This window comes from Harpia harpyja, chromosome 9, assembly GCF_026419915.1.
Source record: "Harpia harpyja isolate bHarHar1 chromosome 9, bHarHar1 primary haplotype, whole genome shotgun sequence".
NCBI classification, from domain to species: domain Eukaryota; kingdom Metazoa; phylum Chordata; class Aves; order Accipitriformes; family Accipitridae; genus Harpia; species Harpia harpyja.
The window spans coordinates 16273080-16294853 of record NC_068948.1 but is presented as its reverse complement, the minus strand read 5'-3'; the positions used below and the strand labels follow the sequence as shown (position 1 = coordinate 16294853).

The following is a 21774-nucleotide window of genomic DNA, read 5'->3' as shown; positions in this document are numbered from 1 at the left end:
GCCAGTGAATGCCAACAAGCATCCTGAAGTCAGAGTACTTGCCTGAGATTTGTGGTCAGCTACACATACTGGTTCAGAGGCGTTATTTTATTTATTTGTTTCAGAGACAGAAAAAAATGCTGGCAACTAATAATTTTGAGAGAGGCTTTTCCCCAACACCTATTTTAGGGAAACGTGTGAATGGAAAATTTTGTTTCCATGAATTCAGATAACATCTGCATTAATATGGTATATCATAAGGATCATTAATGTTTAGAGTATATTATCAGGTGTTCTCTAATGCACTTTTGATGAGCTTTAATGATGCTTGCTGTAGTGTTTTTTCATTTTTTCTCTCTCTCCCCTTTTTTTTTTCTGCTTGATTGTAATAATGACTTAACCCAGGTGGTAGACTCTATCCAGAAAGTGCCCAAGGGAAATATTATTCCCTGGTACCAGCAAACATCAGAGATAGTCATTGAGTTCACTATGATAGTTTCCCCAGGAGAGAAGATCTTGGCTCTCCCCTTGGGTGTCTGGATCTGCCCCCCATTTGCAGTCTAATAATTTGGCTTTGGGAGGACATGGAGAAATGGTAGAAAGAAACAAGATGGAAAACGTAAGTGGAGGGGAAGGAGAGAAGCCAATAACGTGTGGTAACTTTTAAAATTACTGATTTCTGTTAGAAAATGGCTTGTCATAGAATAGGATCCTGGAAAGTGTTTGGATCATTTGGAGATGATTAGTAAGGAGCACAGTGCAGTTTGAAATGGCAAGGCTGAGTATGTGCAAGGATAGAGATTTTTCTCTTTGGATACCTTGGGTTAGAGGTTGGTTTTGATTCATGCTAGAAAATACTTTCAGTTTTTGGAAATAACTGATATTTGTCCTCAGTATTTGTTTCTTACAGCTCTCTCGATCTGCACTATCAGTCACAAAACCTATTTTAAAAGCCACAGTTTCATGGTCCTTTTTATGCCATCCAACTGCACAGAAAAGCAAGCTTTAAAGTAAGTGTCACACATATACTGTAGCTTCATTGAGTAGAGATGCCATATAAAAGTGCAAAAGTGAAAATACAGGCAATGGTGAAAGAAAAATACTACAAATACCTTCAGCTGAGCAAGTTTTTTGTAGTAGTGAGTTTGCGGTGTCGGGTATCACTCCCTGTGTGCCGTTTAGATTTACTGGCAGTAGCCAGTGCCTGCACCACAAGCAAGGGTAAATCATGTTGGTTGTTTAAAAGATGGTCTCTGGTAAGTTTACGCAGGTTTACAAGCATATGGGAAGAAGGGGGTTCTTTGTTTTCTTATTTTTTCCAAATCTCCACTTCATTGTTCGTAGAAGAATTCGGAAGTACCCAGGAAGAAAATTATGCTGTTAGGTTGCTTTTGGCTACGCTATATTGAAAGCTATACTTTGCAAATGTAGTCTGTAACAGCAAATGGTGTACAAAGGGAAAGGAGTCATGTTGTCGCATACAATGTTTTCCGTTTTCTGTACAAAAGCTTGTTTGAATCAGTTTGTGCCCTCCCCTTTTCAATGTCTTTTCCCAGGCAGCAGTTGAACAGCATGCCCCTGTTGCCCCAGGGCTGGGCACGTGGGGTGGGGAGATGTTTCGCAGCAAAGGGTGCTGCTAGCAGGGGGGCTCAAGCACGGCTTCCCCACCGGTGGCTGTTTTGTCTGAGACAGATTTTCTCTGAGGTTGCATCTACTTTCTGAAAGCACTTTGCACCATCTCTTAATCTGCCCACATCTGCCCCTGTTAGGCTACAGCAGCCCCTTAATATTCTCCACGGATGGGGCAAGACTGAAAGGACACAGTGCAAGTCTCCTAAAATGGAAATTAAAAACCTAAGTGATATCTGGCCCGAAACTGTTTCAGATTTGTCTTGGAAAAGAGAGGCTTTTTAGTGGTCTTTTACTTCTGGGAGCATGGTTTCCCTCCCCAGTGAGATGCATTTTGTGTCAGCTGTTTCTATATTAAAAAAAGTCTCCTGAAATAACCGCTCTTGGCTTGTCAGCATCTGGCAGTCCTCTCCTCCTGAAGCAGGCAACACCAAGGTCCCGCGTGAGCACAAAGGACCTCACCCCATCTCGTCCCTGTGGAGAGGGGGATGCCCGGCCCGGCCGGGGTCACAGGTGGGGCAGCCCAAATGGATTGCACTGCGGTTGCTTCTGATGTGCCTGGCCCGTGCATGCACACCCTGATTAAATTTCTGTTCTTGTCAGTCCGTTAAAGCTCCCAAAGTGATTTGTTCTCCCCAGAGAATCAAGGGAGAGGGGTTGGAAAGGTAAAAAGAGAAAGAAGGAGGAAAATAAAGAAGGGCTGGTAGGGGGAGAGGGTGAACCAAAAATGAGTAAAACAGAGCTGCTGAATCCAATAGCCAAGTATTACATTATAGACTCCCAGTTTGGATATAAACAAAATGTTTCCTTAGAGCAGAACGGCATCCAAAAGTTAGAAAAATTGTTTTCCAGAGCTGAAACAGCCGCGCTCTGTCCTGCCTCAGGAGCAGAAGGCGGCGGCTTACCCCTTGCACCCCTCTCCTTACCCCCCTCCCCTTACCCCCCCAGCCCTGTCCGCACACCCATGGATGTGTCAGCCTCCAGTTTGCACTGCGAGTAGCCGGTGGGATGGTTTTGGGGGGCTGCTTATATTTCATAGTTGGATCTGTGGGTGATTTCTGCTGCCCAGGGCAGGCAGCTGGCTGTCCTGGCTCCTGCAGAAATAGTGCCTCTCACTGCTGCTGAGTCCTCCCCTTCCTTGGGCCAGGCCTGTGGGCGCTGTTGTGGCTGCTGTGGCTGGAAAAGCCTGGCCCCTCGTGTCGGGACAAGCACCATTTTCTGCCACTCACCTTGTCTCTGCTGGCTGTCCTGGGCTCAGCTGCCTGCCTCCATATGTCCAACTCTTGGGCTGATTTCCATTGTCTTCTCATAGCACTGTGTTGACTTTCCATGTATCTCAATGGCCCTGATTTAATGTGACCTAGTGTGACCGGCCAGCTTTGTTGATATATTGTTCGACATTGCTAAATTGGGTGGGTTTTGCAGGCTGGCGGTGTGGCTCACGCGACACTGTGTAACAGTGACCACTCTGCAGTGGCTTCCCCTAACATCCCTTCAAAGGGGCTGGGGACAGAGCAGGGCAAGGCTGGGTCTCTTGGCGGGTTTCAGGTCAACCAGGTTCTTGTTTTGAGGAGCTTGCATCTCTTAAAATATCATTCAGCTAAATGAAGAGTGTTTTCTAACAAAACAAAAAAAAACATGCCAAAAGAGCACGAATGTTGTCACCAAAGATAATAAAAGTAAGGAAATTAATACTTATAGTTGACCTCCAATACCTACGCACAGTGGGGTGTAGCAAGGAAGTAGTTAGAAAGGCACCATGGTGAGCCTTAGCAGTGAATTACCTTATTTTTATTAACTTTCTGACAACCTCAGTGAATTTCCTTTCTTTTTGTGAAGTGATTAAAAAAGCTAATCAGATCATGTAATTAAAATACATAATTACACAATCTCAGAGTTTTTCGTAATTACTGTACATGGTAAATATTGTTACCTGATAACACTTTGCACAAAAATTTTTGACAGGAATTTGTGTAGGATGGTTAGGAGGTGTCTGCTTTCCAGTGTTTGCAATGGAAGCTTCTCTAATGACATTAGATAGATAATAAATGTTTTAAAATGGAAAATATAGCGAAACTCTAAAATATTGACTCAGTTGTCCTTTTTTAATGCTTTTGTATGTATCGGGCAGCTGGTGTGTGTTGACACGGTGTATTTCTGTGCATTTACAATGGCTCTTTCCTTTGTGCTCACACCTCTGTTTCGTATTTTGTTAGGTACCACCCACTGGAAAATGGGTGTTTTTATACAAAGCAACACAGTAAGAAAAAAATCAGATCAGATCCAGTATCTTGATTCCAGCCAAAGAACTGATTTAAGATGGAGTCACTCTTAAGCCTGTGTACAGTGACTTCAGGATAGACATGATGTTGTAACTTCCCTGATGTCAGGTAATCAGGAGGTCTGGGGCTATGGTTATGTTCATAGGAAATCCAAAGATACAAGGTATGATAATCCCAAATAATAGGAAAATTGATTTAAAAAAAAAAAAAAAAAAAAGGAAGTCTGATGTGTCTTTAACAATCAGCTCCTCGGAATCCAGGACCCCAGCCTCTAAAGTGAATTGTTTGAAATCAGTTACTGCTGTATGTCAGTCTAATATTTACTACTCAGAAGATTAGTTTTATACTCAGATGCTCCATGACTTAAGTGGAGTTTCCATTTTTCAACAGAAGATGTTGAACTCTAATCTTAAATACAGACAGATAATTTGGTCTTGATGGGGAGCCGAGGTTGGTACTTCCATAACTCTTGGTACTCATACTTTCATGTGCTAAACTAAGTATGAGATGGAAGAAGTGGAATTCAGTTTCACAAGTAATTCTGGCTAACAGTGTGAGGGAGCAGTTACTGAATTTTCATTCAAACCATTCCTTTGTCCATTTCTGGTTGTTTCTGCAAGGGTGATATGGGCTAAAAATCCTATTTCAGACAGCAGTTCAGGTTATCTATGGCCAGAAAATTGTTTTATCCTGAAAATTTTTGCCTTGTTGGCAAGAACTAAAATAAATAATAGAAAAGCCTTGACAAAACAAAAAACCAATATGTGAATTGTATCTGGGGTACCTTGTTCTGTCACCCTCCTACGGGAGACACCAGCGTTGTCCAGTCTGTGGTTCTGTCTGGGCAGGGAGCTTCAGCTGTGGGTCTGGGAAAGGGGCATGACAAAACCAAATGGATTCTGGGAAGGGTGCAAGGGGTTTTTGGTATTTAGGGGTATTTAGGACAGTAGGGGTTTTGTAAGTGAAGCTGATCTGAGCTTTAAAACTCTTTGTGTTGTTTATGAAAATAATAATTTTTCATTTCCCCCCCCAAATTTAAATTGCCCACTCAGTTATGACCAGCTTATCGACAACATTTCTTCTTTTAGACAGCCATTGTGTGAGCTTATGCAGCTTAAAGTCACTGTTTTGCCTCTTTATGATAGTAGGGATGGGATGGAGTTTCTTCCCGGTATCTGCCAGTTGCATTTCAGTAGTAGGTTTTTGGTAACTCCTCTCTGCCACACTGCACATGGGGTTTCTAGGCATGTGAGACACCCCACACCAGATATCTAGGTGCAGGTACAAAACCTTTTCACATCTGGAGAAAAACAACAAAAAAATTATTAATTTACCTGGGGGGGGGCAGTGGTGTGTGTGCATGTTTCCAGCCATTAATTAATTGGAGATGGTTTCTTGAACACGTCTCGTTCTGGAGGTGCATGTGTGTCTATCAATCCTCTGATGACTGATTTCCCTGAGAGTTTTTTTGTTTGTTTGTTTGGGGTTTTTTTTGTTCTTTTGTGCTTTGCTGTTACTATTTTGGTTTTTTGACCTTTTTTTCCTCTGCAGGAAACGTGCCCCCACCCCAAACACCCACCTCCAGCTTCCCCCCACTTTTTAATTTAGCGGACTCCTCTATAGAACGCTGAATGCTCTCTGTACCTGTAGTATCAAATGCATTTTTCTAGGGTAAATTCAATCTCTCTCTCCGCACTGACTCCTCATTCCTTTTACTGAGTTGTTAAGTCTATTAACATTCCCAGATACTTTTTTATAAGTATAGCCAGTCCTCCTTATGTGGGTAGAGGTAAAGAGAAAGCTATTGACTATAACTTTTCCCTTTACTTCATTTAATTCTCTGATATCAGTGCCAACGTCTGTGTGAGACTGCTCTCAAAAGGAAGGAGTGTTGTTTGGAAGAGATGGTGGGGACAGAGGTATTTGTTTGCAAGTGCCAAGGTGTTTGCTGTCCCTCCTTCTCTTCAGGGACAAATTGAGATGATTCAATGCACACTCCACCCCTAATTTTAATCCCATTTAAACAAATCATTGTGCCCTGCACCTTTCCTCATTATAAATTCACTCTCTCATGTATCTGTGGCCAAGGCACAGAGACAGTTACTAACTAGAATAGATCGTTCAATTCACGTTTGTGGGAGGAAAAAAACCAACCAGACACACGTGGTCAGAAGGAAACCTATGTTGCTGGTTAAACTAGAGCTATCTGAATACAGACAATCAGCACCTAAGACTGTATTAAACAATTCAGGAGGAAGACATCTTTGCTGTTAGGGAACTTTGAGGAAGGTGCTGTCCTGTTCTGCTATGTGGGCAGAGTGTGGTACCTGCAGCTGAGGCTGGAAGCGCAACTGCGGCTAGAGAGAAGGTTTCTGCCAGGCTCTGCCAGGCTCTGCGCTTCTCTTGGCAGAAGTACGGCGGGGCTGGAGCGGCTATCGTCTCCTGGTTGGATTCACTCTGGCTCCCCAGCTGCGCTCCCCCTGCCTGTCTGCCTGCACTGATGAGCATCCTCCCTATGGGAGACTTTCTCCGGAGTGTGGTCGGTGCTGGCTGACATCGTGAGAAGCCCCTGAAGAATTTAGAGAGGCTCAGAAAGTCTCTCTGCAGACTCACGGTGTAGGAGATGGGGCACAGCGTGGGCTGATCTCACCGCCTGGTGCCCGCAGGAGAGGGCTGTCTGGTGCGCCGTGACCCTGCGGTGCTGCAGAGTGGGGACCGCTGGGGACATCCCTCACAGCTTGCACGGGGGCTCGGCGAGATTGGATGTGGGATCCCTCCTTGGGCTGCACCAACGCGGGCATGAGCCCTGGGAAGACAGACCTTAGCTGTTGCTGCAGCTCTTCTTTTGTAAACCTGAGAGCGCAGTCACACGATTTGTCATTGGACCCTTCAGTCAAAAGGGCAAAGATGTGTTGGAAGAAGAGAGCAGCTTTCGGCAGACGGTTTTGTTGTGTGGTGCAGTGCAAGTCCTCAGATCACAGATGCCGGGTCGCTGCTGGTTAAACTTGAAAGGTCTCTCATGTGGCACGTTTGTTGTAGGGGAGCACTGATGTACTGAGAAGGATTCTTACTGGGTGGCAAACACTTTTGTTTGCTTGCTTGTTTTAAAAGTCATTTCTTATTTAAAATGATGGATACTGTTAGTGAAAAAAAAGTAGCATTACCATACAGTGTGGAATACACATCTCTCCTAGGCAAGCCACGCTGTTTGGCTTTCATCTTGCATAGCACAAAATCTATAGTTATTTTCTTTTTAGACTTTTCAGTTATTTCTGTCAGGTATTAATAAGTGGAGAACTTCCTTCCCACCTCTGTTTAATGCAGTTCCCCTCAGGCCAGTCACAAACAGGGTACAGATTCATGACCGATGTTTACCTAAATGATACTCAGGAATGTGCTTCATATTCGGCAGTGTGCTTTTACATTTGCGGGTGTTCTTTTTTAATTTTAAATAAAATATTTTTTTTAAAATTGTTCGCTAACAAACCCGGAGTCTTAACTAATTGTACTTTGCCATAACACATACCGTCCCCAAGGAATGGGAGATTTGCTTAGCTGGAGCAAACCCCATCTCCAGGCTTGGGTCAGGTGGAGCTGGTGGCTTCATTAGCTCCAGAGATACCCACTGGGGTCACCAGGGCACACAAGCACCTCCAAAACTAGGTGGGTGAAGGCCTCAAGGAGCTACACTCACCAGACTTGTGGAAGCCAGGATGTTCGCAAGTGCAGTTTCATCTCCATTTGCGGTGTTTGCATGAAATCTTGACTCTGAATTCATGAAAGGGACAGGGAATACGTGCACCTTTCTCAAAATACCTTTATGTAGAACTGGCTATATTTTATATTTATGTCATTTGAGTTTTCAGAAGCGTTGAGCAACTGCTGTTGCTATTGATTTCAATAGGATTGATGTGAATACACAACACATTTGGAAGTCAGACCAATAATGCATATGCGTAGCTATAAAACAGGTTACTTGATACTGTCTGTCACATGTAATTTATTGATTTTTCTTCCCCTGTTCTTTGAAGGCAGTATAAAATCTGGATGTTGTTGTTTTTTACTGTTTGTTTATTGCTGAGTAATTTCAGCCAACATGTGTTTTTCAGCATTAGGTCTATTCATCATGAACGTCAACCCATTAAGTTTGTAAGTGCGTCACAGTTTTCCCACCTAGATCAAAATGAGAGTCTGGAACAGCCTACTCTTTCTAACTTAACAAGCTGTTTTTATTTTCCCCTGCAACTTGCTCTAATAATATGACCAGCTTTAAATTCCTCAGGCCAGAAAGCTTGGCAGTAAAGTCCTGTGCAGGGCTGAGGTTTGAAACATGAGGTTTTTCTCAGGTTTGGAACATGGCAATTGACATCTCTTCTACTGAGCACTGATGGAAAATACTCATCTAGGAGCAAAAGTCTGCTTTTGGGAAAGTACTTTTCATATGTTAAAGACAGGGACTGCAAACCCATTTTCCTAGAGGTCAGGTCACTGCATAACATCAGTTGAAGATCTCACCATAGAAAGCTGTCCTAGCAATCCAGTCACTTTTGGTGACCCCAGCCAGAAGACACAGAGCACTTGTGGTGTCTTGCCCTGGTTTTCTCCCGTCCTAGTGGTTCTTTTGGCTCAGAGTTGATACATGGCCGAAAAGTTGAAACAGAGCTCTGCAGAAATGGAAACACCACTCTAATACTGTCTACCAGCTCAGAAGCAGATATGCATTTGTCTTAGCAGTAACAGCAGCTTATTGGAGAGGTCTTGGCAAAACTCTTTGTCCTAGTTTGCCACTGCCCCAGTTTTAAAGCCACTTGCTCCTCCAGACTGCTGCCCACACCATCGAAACAAGCTCTGACTTGATTCTGCACAAGCTGAATATCCCGTGGGAAAGTGCTGCCTGTCCTTGTCAGCACTGGCTTCCAGGGCTCCCTGCTCACCGTGCAGAATGTGACCCTTAAATGAATTTTATGAATGAGCTAAATGGATTGTAATTGATGACTTAATCTTCACTTGAAAGTACAATTCAGAAACATGAAAATGAGCACAGTAAAGCATTAAATTAAATCACATCGATCTGGTCAGTTCATGGAGAAAAGTCTCTCTTTAATTTCAACTCCTGTATTCATTGAGTTTCTCCAAACAGTAGCTAGTCTGTATTTCTGATGCTCAGTTATGGGTATGAACTGAGGGAAGGAGCTTGAGCTGAGTCTGTCTGACCACACGTGCCTGAGGGTACTCCGTGAAACAGCCTGCGAACAGGTGCCTGCTGTATTTGAGAGCTGCCTGATCAAATGGGAGGGAGGAAATCATAAATCTAGGAAATTCATCTCATGCATTACATCCCACCAGAAAGGCTCTTCCGCTGGCCACATCTCCACGAGTGGTTCAGTCTCGATGCCTAGGTTTGTGCTGTATGGGAAGCACCCTCCCTGCTAACAGTAACAAAACACAAGGAAAGGAATCTGTATAGATGAGAAAAGGACTTTCCTTGCATGTATTGCAGGGACCTTTATGGAGGCTGATGCTCTTCCACTGCTCTGGGCTGGATCTTTGGCTCTGCAAAGGGGGCAGTGCAGGGGCCTGGGGTGGCCCTGGTCCTCCTGTGATGAGGGCAGGCTCTGCAAATCTGCCATGGGGTCTGCTCAAAATGTTGCAACCGCCCCGCTTGTATCCTTAGGTTTAGATAAAAAATGAAGCAGGCAAAGCTCTTAACCGCTGTCTCTTGTCTCTTTGTTTTGTATAATCAAGTGTTGAAATCGTGATAAATGTTGACATCAAGTAGCAAGAAGTGCAGAATATAATTGTGTGAGTGTAAGGCCAATAGGGTCATATGAAGTTTGTGCTCTGGCTAACATAATATGAAGAAATATTGCTAACAATTAGCATAAGTATTACCATTTATTATAACTAATTTTATAACTAATTATTACAAGTAATAATTATTCTACTAGGATTATTTTCCTAAGGGCTTTGTCATTCCTTATGTTTCAAAGTTGTACATGTCATAGCTGAAACTCTAGTTTTATGATATTCTCTTAGTGTGACTATTGCATCGGTGATGTGTGCGTGTGACCCCATATACAGTTTTGTCTTACAATGTACCTTCTTGCTAAATGCTCTGTAGGTATCAAAAGCAGGCAAGAACGGCACAGGACCCTCTAGCTAGCCGGCTAAGCACAAGCAGCAAGCTATTAAGATCTTTCTGTTAATTCATTGATGATTTTGCCAGTATCATCTTCTAATCTCGCTTAAAAAAGAATGAATGTGCATTTGAACATTTCTGAACGGCAAATTGCTAAGCAAAATATATGTATAATCCCAACATTTTGGTAGAAATAGGGTGAGTTATTATTGATTCACAGAGCACGACAAAACATCACTGCATGAATTAGCAAACAGCTGTTTCTAATTTGAGTTTAGAACTGTACACAGAGGAACTTGTTTTAGTGTTCACTCCTTTCATTTATAATGAATTTTAATTACCGCTACAGGTGAGAAAAATGTAGAAACAAGCTTGTATCTTGTGGAAGAAACAAAGGAGAGACAGATGCTAACAGATTTACAGTCTGTGATAAAAGGAATGTTTTGGTACACTTTACATGTAATTAGAGTGCAGCTGTTTTCAGTCCCAAGTCCATGATGCACAGCAGAATATAGTATCTGCTGCTTTTCCAAAGGGAGTAAAGAAAAACAGTGATTCAACTCTGAAAGCATTTAGTTTATTCCTAGATCTAACATAAAACTTTCTCCTCCACCCCTTATTATGCCATTTATTGAAGTGTGAAATAACTTATTTAATGATATGTTAATTTTTTGTTACCAGCAAAATACAGACTGTTTGACATAAAATAATGTTAAAGATAACTTTCTTATTTTATCATCTGTATAGAATTATGTATCATCCTATCGATGGTCATTACTGAGTCTTGATACCTCTGCTAATGGGAGACGAGGGCTTAGGCATGTGTTATTCTCGCTTAACAAGTTTCTGTGTATCAACTAAGCTTCAATAGACAACTTTGTGTGTACTTTTAACTTGCAGCATAAAAAAGACTAATCAGATGTATCTTTGATCACTACAGAAAGGTTTAAACAAAGACAGAGAGGTTTAAACCGTCTATGTGTAACAGTTTATCCGTGACAGACATCCCAGCAAGTTTAATGTTTGAAATTCTGCACTACATCTTGTGCTGATTTTGTATTCTAAATACCAAGTTACTCTCTGCATGAGAAGAAAAATTAGATTATATATACTTTCCATTGAGCCAGACGTTTTTCTTTTTTAAAAACTTCACTTAAAAATGAATTGCAGTGCAAAGCTGAGAAGTTGGAAAAAGAGTCACTAACTGTTGGTAATTTAGTCCAACAAAAATGCTTACCACATAAGCATATAATTAGGTATAACTGCATTTTTCTCAAGTCACAGATAATAATGAAAGCACTGCCTGTGGTGCCACTTATATTAGCACCTCTTCGTTTTTTATCCAACTTTAGGTTTGCTTTGAACATTTTATATATATTTTATATATATATTTAAAAAATGGCATAGTGCCTTAAAATAAAAAACTATGCAGACTGTTTTGTGAAGAAGCTAACGTTGCTGAAGACTGAAGCTGCATATAGAGCTCTTTGGAGCAGCCTGAACTTCCCAGGGCTCCTCCTTAGTGCCTTGGCTAAGGGTGCGTTGACCGGTTCTGGGAGACAGTTGCATGATATTTTGTAGGGATAATTATAAGTAAGATGTAGAAATCTTTTTTCTATTGTTTAGTGAAGTGTGTTTGAGTGGGTATTGATGCTGGGTTTCAGTCACAGCCCAGCAGTTACAATACCATTCAGAGATAGGTGCAGCGTCAGCATAAAAAGGCTTTCATTGCCACAAGAGCTGATGGTTCGCAGTCCACTATTGCCTTCTGTGAGACAACGAACAAAAACGTTCAGTGAAGCTAATATATGCATAGAAAATTGAGTTTGGAATATTAATGATATTTTTTATTATTTACTTTGTTATAACTGTGTGGGAAACGTGCAGGAGAATGGGGCTAAACACTCCAAGAAAAAATTTACGTAAAAAGCTGTCACAGTGCACTGAAAATATTGAAACTTAAAACATTTGCTATGTAAACTTGATTTGTATTATTTCACACCAGCACTGCAGTGTAAATGAGCAGCGTATGCTGTGTGAGGTTCTTACTATAATCCATTGTGATGACTTATCTTTGGCTTTTAATACATAGTGCAGCAGTGCAAAATTTGCTGTAACCAGTACTGAAGATTTCTCAGTCCTCAGTCTCTGTGTTGCATTCTCATAGTTAAGCATTGGTGATAATCATAATTATTGAAATTGATAGCATTTCTATCGGGCCTTCCATCTGAGGATGTCTCGGGGTTTCACAGCTATACAGAAGTAAGCCCTACAATTTGCCCTTGAAGAGCAGATGGCTTTTTTCTGTTATGGAGATGAGGAACTGAAACACAGTTCAGAAGCATGTCTTATGATGCCAAGCTTGTTTTCAAAAGTAACTTACTTTTCTGGGTGCTAGAATTCCATCAACTCTCAATAGTCTAAAGTGATTTGAGTGCTTTGACCATTTTTGACTTGTGTGCCATGTAGAGGCTTGGAGAGAACCGGGAGTCTGTACTTAAATCAATCCTTTCCTCAACAATTGATTTTTGGTTTTAGTTTTTGTTAATTTAACTATTTCTCTTGTGTACCAGCTCTGTGCTAGAGGAATTAACCTAATAGAATAAGAGCACCTTCCAAATCTAACCTCCTTGGTTTATTGTCCTGTATGGAGATGCCTTCTGGGCTCAGGAGGGGAGTCTCGAAGGTGCCTCTTTGGCCAAACCCTGGATATTTTGTCGATGCCTGGGCAGGTTGTGCGGCCTCTTCTGAGCCCTGTGGGGCTCAATCTGTGCTGCTGCTTGCACCCAAACCAGCTGGAATAAACCGGCCTCCCATACCGCACTGGCCACACTGCGACGTGCCCGCGGTGTGGGGGGACGCATGGAGGCCCTGTGGAAGAGCCACCTGAACCGTCAACATGTAGGGGAGAGAGACTAGGGAGGTTTTTCACTGGGGGGGAACCTGATGATGCTCTATATTGGTAAAGAAGAGTGTTTAGGCAAGGATGAACTTCAGGTCTGGGCCAGCAAATGAGGTCTCTGAGCATACCTTTTGTTCTTAAGAGAAAAAGCAGCCGGCTGGAGGGTAGCCTGGGTTTGTGCAGCCCCTGCCCGCCGACGCTGACCCCAGCGCTGGGGCCACACGGGTGACCGGGCAGCTGAGCAAGCCTGTCCCTCTGCACCCACTTCAAATGCAGCTCAGCTCAAAGTCTGGCAGGAACGTGATGTTTCCAGCTGGCTTTGAGCAGGGAAATGGGGGAAAGTGTTTGCAGGGACTGTGAGATTGTGTCTAGTTTATTTTATTTTTATTAGCAAAATAACTCTGAAATAATAAATATATCAACATCATCAGTGTGTGCTGAGACGGCAGCGCTGCTTACTGCTGGCAATCTGTGATGTGCTGTATGTCTCCTTTCTAAGAGAGATCACATTTTTTAAGACTTCATTTTATTGTTTTAGCTTCACGCGTATATTTCTGAACTTGGCTCATGTTATCTGGAAGATAAACAGAGAATGAATTATGATTTATACCACAGTTTGGCCAAATTGCTCTTATTAGAAGGAAAAATACATTAATTGAATACATTGAGGCTGGAATTAGCTCCTCAGTGATGATGATAAATGCTTGCAGTCCCGTAAACGTGCTGAACATTAAGTTGCTAAATTACTGTACCACTTTGAGATTGATTATCAAGTTTGGCCCTTTAAGCTTCATGACCTGCACATATATCCTGAGGACTACTGACATCCTGAAGCTTCCTTAATGCTCTTTTTTTCCTAGTTAAACTCTTTATTGAATTTTCTTACGCTTTTAATACTTGTTTTGATTCTCTTATGCGCAAATGACAAAAGCCTTGCACCAGCCATGTGATTCTCTATTTTAGAACAGTCCCACTTTGCAGGATTAGCCATTTTTAATGACTTTAATCTCCTTTTTGAAAGTGATTTTTCTCATTCTGCTACATTCCTTTGATTGCATTAATGTAGAATTATTATTCTAACCATCATTGCCAGACATGTCACACCACATCTAAAATATATCTTCCCACTAAAATATGACTCTGGTAAAATACCTTAGAATTTCCTTCTCAGTTCATTATAGGTCTTTTCTTCAATTTAATATGGCAAGTTAAAATTAACAGGGCTATTTTTCATTCCATAAAGAGATTAATGATAATGAGTTTTCCCTAATTTCTTCAGTTTAGGCCTTTAGTACTTTAGTATCTTGTTTGTAAGGAAGTCAAGGTAGGTTGTTTCTGGGGCTTAAAGTTCCCTAATTCTTTTTAAATTGTGAAAGTATGAGAAAATGGTGCAATAAAAAGAATCTAGAAGTTAAACATGAAAATCAGTGAAAGGTCTAAATCAAGCTGCCAAAAGGAGACAAGCTTTGCTTTCAACTGTAAATGCTTCCATTTTTATTACAAACCCAGCTTTTCGATCGGAGAAATGTTAATTTTTTAAAATCCAAATTATATTAGCACAGCGACGTCTTTGTGCATCACTCACAAAGTAATACCAGCTTTCTTTGATTTTGTTTTCTGAATAGCCCAATATGTTTGAAGAGCAGCAGCTGGAGGGGAACCGGCCCTATTTGAATGTTAGAGTGCATTTTGAGGTAGATGGGTTCATTTCAGAGGAAAAAGAGACCTTCTAAAAGATTTGTTCGATTTGCATCGTGGGCCAGTGTAATGGTTGGCATAAGCACACGTGGACGTAACGAAGTTAAGCAGTTGGCCCAGCCTGTGTTACCACTGGATTTGGCCCACTGCATCTACAGTTTCAAAGCTGGACGTTGAAGCTGTATTATTCACTGAGCGGCTCTAAGTGCTCCGAGTTCTGCGGTGCAGTCCTTCCTCTGCGTGCCGCTGCCCAGCACAAGGCGCGAGTAGTCTGCCTGCAGAAAGGAAGGTATTTAAAATGCAGATAATTTGAGAGCAGTTGCTGCAAAGTGGACTTTTCAAATTATTTTAATTACAGCCCGTAAGCTGTAAATAACACGATGGCGGTGTGCTGCTTTTCCTTGTTGTTTCCCTTCTCAACCCCCACCCCCGCCCCCCCCCGCCCCCGGTAGACAGCAGCAGCGGTAGCAAACGCAACATGTGCTGCCCTAGTTCAGGCCCAGCATCCCCCTCTTGCTCCCCTTTGTCTCCTTTCCCCTGGAGGAGCCCAGCTGGCGAGAGGAGGGAATTGGCCAGCCCTGAGCTACCGGCACCTCCCCGGGGCCCCTAATCCAGGCGCTGGCAGCCGGCTGGCTCCTTCCCTCCGCCGGCCCGTGGCCGCAGGTCCGTGGGGACGGAGCCCCGGATGCGGCTGGCGGCAGAGCAGCGGGGACGGGACGGGACGGGACGGGACGGGACGGGGGCTCCCCGGGGGCAGAGCGAAGCTGCGCCGGCAGCGGGGCGGGCAGCGGAGGTGGCTTCGATGGGGAACACGAGGCTTTGTGGCAGCCGCAGAGAGAGAGCGGGGGCGGGCCGGGGAACGAAGCCTCGGCAAAGTTGATGTGCGAATCGGGGGCTCGTCACCTCTGTTTTAGGTTCGGGTTCCGCCGGGCTCGGAGGAGCGCGTAGTTGAGCACAAAGACCCGGAGCGTCTTAGAAGCGTGGGTGCTCACCGAGAGCCGGGGTGCACCTCGGGAGCGGGAGGAAGCGCGTTCTCGGTGTCCAGCAGCGCTCCGGAGCTGGACGTTTAGTCGAAGGGGGGAGCGGAGCGGAGCGGAGCTCCCTGGGGCCTGCGGGGCGAGGGGAGCGGGCGCCTGACCCACGCATCCCGGAAAACAGGCAGCCCTGCCGTGCGGGAAAAGTTGGTCGGCACGTGATTATTTGGTTTAGTTTTTCCAAGGTAGCTCCGCGCTCTCTTTTCCTGGGATGAGAAAGAAGGTCTTTGCCAAAGCAAACGGTGCCGCCCGAGCTAGCCTCTTACGGTGGTGATACCCGCGTCAGCCGAGCCTTTCTTTGAGAGCTTCTCCACCGTACATGTGCTCTTCCCTGTGTGGTGACTCTGGAGTTGGCAGGCACGAGGAGCATGCGTGTGGCAGCCTACACGCACAGTTGGGGATTTTTTTATTGGTTTGTTTTAGGAAGGGCTGAAGTAGGAACATTAAATGTTTTATAAGGACGATGTATCTGGAGAACTGGTTCCTTTTTGGAAGCTCCAAACATATATGTGGTCAGCGCCTTCCCTCGTTTACATGAATTTTATTTTTGCTTCTTTCCGTGGTTCAGTTTTGTATCGGACTAGTGGCATTTTTGCTTCGCTCAACATCTCCGCATTTATTGGAATTAGGATATTTGAACTCGTTCTCTTCTGTTTCTTGTTAACAATTCTGTTTATGAAAGCTGCCAACATTTTATGTATTTTTCCTAAAATGACTGTTTTGCTGCTGGAGTTGGTGCTGTGTTTCTCTATGGTAATATCAAATTATAAAATATTTTCCAAAGCCTCATATTGAGCAAAGGAAATAGTTATTCCAACAGAGGCTGGGCCATTGTTGGTTTATCCTGAAGTTGATTCTTTTGTGATGTCTTGAGATCTCCAATGGTGATTTTCTGGGCTTTTTAAATTTGTTTGGTTTTGTACCAAGCAGGCAGCATTACCTTTCATATGAATAAACGTGGTAATGGTGCAGAGCTCTTCTCTAATTTTCTTGAGCTGTCTCAAATCTGATGCTTTTATTTCACCTAGATGTTCGACTCTGCTTTTGAGCAGCCTTTCCTTCTGTTACAGTTTTGAGACAGCACTGAAGGATTTTGTTTAATGGAGACATTACTTAAAATCAACTTGACGTAGCATTTAAAAAGACCCACAAAATCACAGGTGATCACTTAACACTGTAGCTTTTCGAAATGTTTGTATTGCTTCATTGCACATTGTGTTTTGCTTTCTTTATTCATTGTTTATTGCTTTACAGTACAGTGAGCAGGGGTTAAACCTGCTAAAGAAAAATGCTTTTTATTAATGCTATATGTTGGCAAATTTGTGAATTATGTGTACAAATATATTTTTATTTCTCAAACCTCCTTTGAAATTCAAGAGATCTTTCTTTTTTTTTTAGTTGTTTTTTTGTTGTGGTTTTTTTTTTTTAATGCTGTAGTAGCAGAAGCCCATAGTGTTGTTGAGAGCTTTGTCCTTATTTCACAGATGCACTGGGAATTGTTTTTAATCTCCTTTCTGCTTTCCCATTACAGATGGTGATGACGACCCACAACTCTCCTGGGTGGCTTCATCTCCCTCCAGCAAAGATGTTGCATCACCCACTCAGATGATAGGAGATGGGTGTGATCTCGGCATCGGGGAGGAGGAAGGGGGGACTGGCCTGCCGTATCCCTGTCAGTTTTGTGATAAGTCCTTCATTCGCCTGAGCTACCTTAAAAGGCACGAGCAGATCCACAGTGACAAACTACCTTTCAAATGCACCTACTGTAGCCGGCTTTTTAAGCACAAGAGAAGTAGGGATCGCCACATAAAGCTTCACACAGGGGATAAAAAGTACCATTGCCATGAATGTGAGGCTGCGTTCTCTCGCAGCGATCACCTCAAAATTCACCTGAAAACCCACAGCTCCAGCAAACCCTTCAAGTGTACTGTGTGTAAACGTGGGTTTTCATCTACCAGCTCATTGCAGAGTCACATGCAAGCTCATAAAAAGAACAAGGAACATATGGCAAAGACTGAGAAAGAGGTGAAGAAGGATGATTTTATGTGTGATTACTGTGAAGAGACATTCAGTCAGACTGAAGATTTGGAGAAGCACGTAATGACACGCCACCCACAGCTTTCCGAGAAGGCAGATTTGCAGTGTATTCATTGCCCTGAAGTATTTGCAGACGAAAACTCGCTGCTCTCACACATTCATCAAGCCCATGCCAACAAAAAACACAAGTGCCCTATGTGCCCTGAGCAGTTTTCTTCAGTGGAGGAAGTCTATTGCCACTTGGACAGCCACAGACAACCTGACTCCAGCAATCACAGCATCAGCCCTGACCCAGTCTTGGGGAGCGTGGCGTCCATGAGCAGTGCAACGCCTGACTCCAGCGCATCGGTGGAAAGAGGTTCCACCCCAGATTCAACCTTAAAGCCTTTGAGAGGACAAAAGAAAATCAGGTCTGTGGACAGAGAGGAAGGCCAGAACTGGTCTAAAGTTACTTACAGCTGCCCATACTGCTCGAAGCGCGACTTCAACAGCCTTGCTGTTCTGGAGATCCACCTGAAGACCATTCATGCGGACAAACCTCAGCAAAGCCACACGTGCCAGATCTGCCTTGATTCCATGCCTACACTGTACAACTTGAATGAACACGTGAGAAAGGTGCACAAAAACCATGCCTATCCCATGATGCAGTTTAGCAACATTTCTGCCTTTCACTGTAACTACTGCCCGGAGATGTTTGCAGATATCAATAGCTTACAAGAACACATCCGTATTACTCACTGTGGCCCAAACGCTACCCCTCAAGATGGCAACAACGCTTTCTTCTGTAACCAGTGCTCCATGGGCTTTCTGACTGAAGCAACCTTGACTGAGCATATTCAGCAGACTCACTGCAATGTAGGAAATTCAAAATTGGATTCCCCTGTCATTCAGCCAACACAGTCTTTTATGGAAGTTTATTCATGCCCTTATTGCACAAACTCCCCCATTTTTGGCTCCATCCTGAAGCTTACAAAGCATATTAAAGAAAACCACAAGAACATTCCTCTGGCACACAATAAGAAGTCAAAAGCAGAGCAGAGTCCAGTGTCTTCTGATGTTGAAGTCTCTTCCCCTAAAAGGCAACGGCTTTCTGCTAGTGTAAACTCAGTGTCTAATGGTGAATACCCATGTAATCAGTGTGATCTAAAGTTCTCAAATTTTGAAAGTTTTCAAACCCATTTAAAGTTGCATTTGGAGTTGCTGTTGAGGAAACAGTCTTGCCCTCAGTGTAAAGAAGACTTTGACTCCCAGGAGTCTCTTCTGCAACATCTCACCGTACATTACATGACAACTTCAACTCATTATGTATGTGAGAGCTGCGACAAACAGTTTTCTTCAGTGGATGATTTGCAGAAGCATTTGTTGGATATGCATACTTTTGTGTTGTATCACTGTACCCTTTGCCAAGAAGTTTTTGATTCCAAGGTATCTATCCAAGTGCATCTGGCAGTCAAGCATAGCAATGAAAAGAAGATGTATCGTTGCACAGCCTGTAACTGGGATTTTAGGAAGGAGGTGGATCTCCAGATCCACGTGAAGCATAGTCACTTGGGGAATCCGTCAAAGTCTCACAAATGCATCTTCTGTGGTGAGACCTTTAGCACAGAGGTAGAACTGCAGTGCCACATCACAACCCACAGCAAAAAATACAACTGCAAGTTTTGTAGCAAAGCTTTTCATGCCATCATCTTGCTTGAAAAGCACTTGCGGGAAAAACATTGTGTTTTTGATGCTAGCGCTGAGAATGGTACAGCTAATGGCATGACCCCAACAAATAAGAAGACAGAAGGAGCAGATATCCAGAACATGTTATTGAAGAATCCAGATACTTCCAACAGTCATGAAGCCAGTGAGGATGATGTAGATGCTTCTGAGCCCATGTATGGCTGTGACATTTGTGGGGCTGCCTACACTATGGAGGTCCTCTTGCAGAACCATCGTTTGAGAGATCATAACATCAGGCCTGGGGAGGATGACTGTTCTAGGAAGAAAGCAGAATTCATCAAAGGTAGCCACAAGTGTAATATCTGCTCAAGGACCTTTTTCTCAGAAAATGGCCTGAGAGAGCACATGCAGACCCATCGAGGCCCAGCTAAGCACTACATGTGCCCCATCTGTGGGGAACGCTTCCCATCACTCCTGACCCTGACGGAGCACAAAGTCACTCACAGCAAGAGTTTGGATACAGGGACGTGTCGGATCTGCAAAATGCCGCTGCAGAGCGAGGAGGAGTTTATCGAGCACTGCCAGATGCATCCAGATCTCAGAAACTCCCTCACCGGGTTTCGCTGTGTTGTCTGTATGCAGACGGTCACCTCTACCCTTGAGCTGAAAATTCATGGGACGTTCCATATGCAGAAATTGGCAGGAAACTCTGCAACCTCGTCGCCCAATGGCCAGGCCTTGCAAAAACTCTACAAGTGTGCGTTGTGCTTGAAGGAGTTCCGGAATAAGCAGGACTTGGTAAAGTTGGATGTGAATGGCCTTCCCTATGGCCTGTGTGCTGGATGCATGACCAGGAGCACCAATGGACAGTCTTCGGGCTTGACTCCACAGGAGGTGAACGAGAGACCATGTGGCAGTCTGAGGTGTCCAGAGTGTAGTGTCAAATTTGAAAGTGCTGAAGACCTAGAGAGCCACATTCAGGTAGACCACCGAGACCTGACGCCTGAGACTAGTGGCCAAAGGAAAGGTACCCAGACATCCCCTGTTCCCAGAGTAAGTATGGCTGAATTTTAAGATGTCTGAGGGATAAAATGTAGACCTTCAATGTGACTGAGAACTGATCTGATCTATTTTTTTTTTTTTAAACTGTCACTTTATGAAATCACTTGTGCTACTAAAAAAACCAACAAAACAGGAGGAAAGGTAGAGTAATGCTCATAGAAAAATTAGATGTTGCTCAGCCTTGCAGGGTCCTTGATTCCTAGTGGCAGCACATCAGATTTTTTTATCATAAAACTGCCCTAGATTTACCAACAGAGAGCTGAGACACTTGAATGGTGGGGATTGAGTTTGTCCATGAATTCTGATGCTACTGAACTGGCAGATCTGGAAAAGCTGGGGCATTTCCATGAAAAAAGGAGGTGCTGAGTACCCAACACAAACAAAAAAATCTGATCTGTCAGACTTGAGGAATGAGATTATTTCTTACCAGGGAACTACACACGAGCAGGAGGATAAAGGAATTTTTGAGGAAAAATGTAGTGAATTCCACGCTACCCCCCAAATTCTCACCTAAAACAAATTTCTGTGCTAAAGAGCTTGTCTTTATGGATGTCTGTCAGAGTGAACGTTGTGAGGCTGCTTGGATGTCTGTGTGCATACGTGTATGCTTGTGCATGTGTGTGTGTGTGTGTATGATTTTAAAAGTGATTTTGAAAGGATCTGCCTCATGGCCCTCCTGCAAGATAAGTAGTTTTCTTAGCAAATCTGGAAAATGTTGTCTAATGCAGGTTACTTATAAGCGTGCTCTGCTTTACTGTTCACAGATAGCCTGCTTTCCTATTTCTTAGCTTACAAGATACTTGGGAACATGCAGATCCAAGTAAGGTTTCAGAAGCCTACTCAGGAGATTAATATCATTTGCAGTTTATAGTCTTTTAAAATTATTTGTTGACGTTTTGGTTCAAGAATGGGCCAAGTCAGTCCTTCCTCTGTCAGGAACAGATGGAATGAGAAGTAGATTTTGGAAGCCTTCTCGGGAGACCAACAGCAGACACATCTGAGTATTGATATCATCTGACATTTTTAATTAAACATGATGGGGTGAGATTTTCAAAAGTATCTAAGGAAATTAGGCACCCAACTCCTAATGAATAATTCCAGCCGTAGATGCCTGTTTATGTCAATCTGCTAATTAAAGCACCCACAAACACATCTTACTGCATTAAAAGAACCTGAAAATACCATTCAACTAGAACACCAGAGGCTCAGTAAGTAAGAGAAGACCCTAAGTATGTCCTGAGGATGCAGACTGAGATGCCTCCAATAGAGCTGGTGCAGGCTCTGTCCCCAGCTGGACTTGTGAGCTCCGGCTCAGCGCTGGGGCATGCGGGGCAGCAGCGTCTGGCC

The 21774-nt window shown here is 43.4% G+C and overlaps 1 protein-coding gene across 7 annotated transcripts in view; it reads left to right on the top strand.

Annotated features, from left to right (window-relative positions):
- The window catches only part of ZNF423 (zinc finger protein 423), a 238150-nt gene that overhangs the window by 119664 nt on the left and 96712 nt on the right, over nucleotides 1–21774 (top strand). For all 7 annotated transcript variants that reach the window (XM_052796002.1, XM_052796003.1, XM_052796004.1 and 4 more), the window contains one exon: nucleotides 17195–20418. In XM_052796002.1, coding sequence (XP_052651962.1) covers nucleotides 17195–20418 — 3224 coding nt within the window. The remainder of the gene's footprint in view (nucleotides 1–17194; nucleotides 20419–21774) is intronic.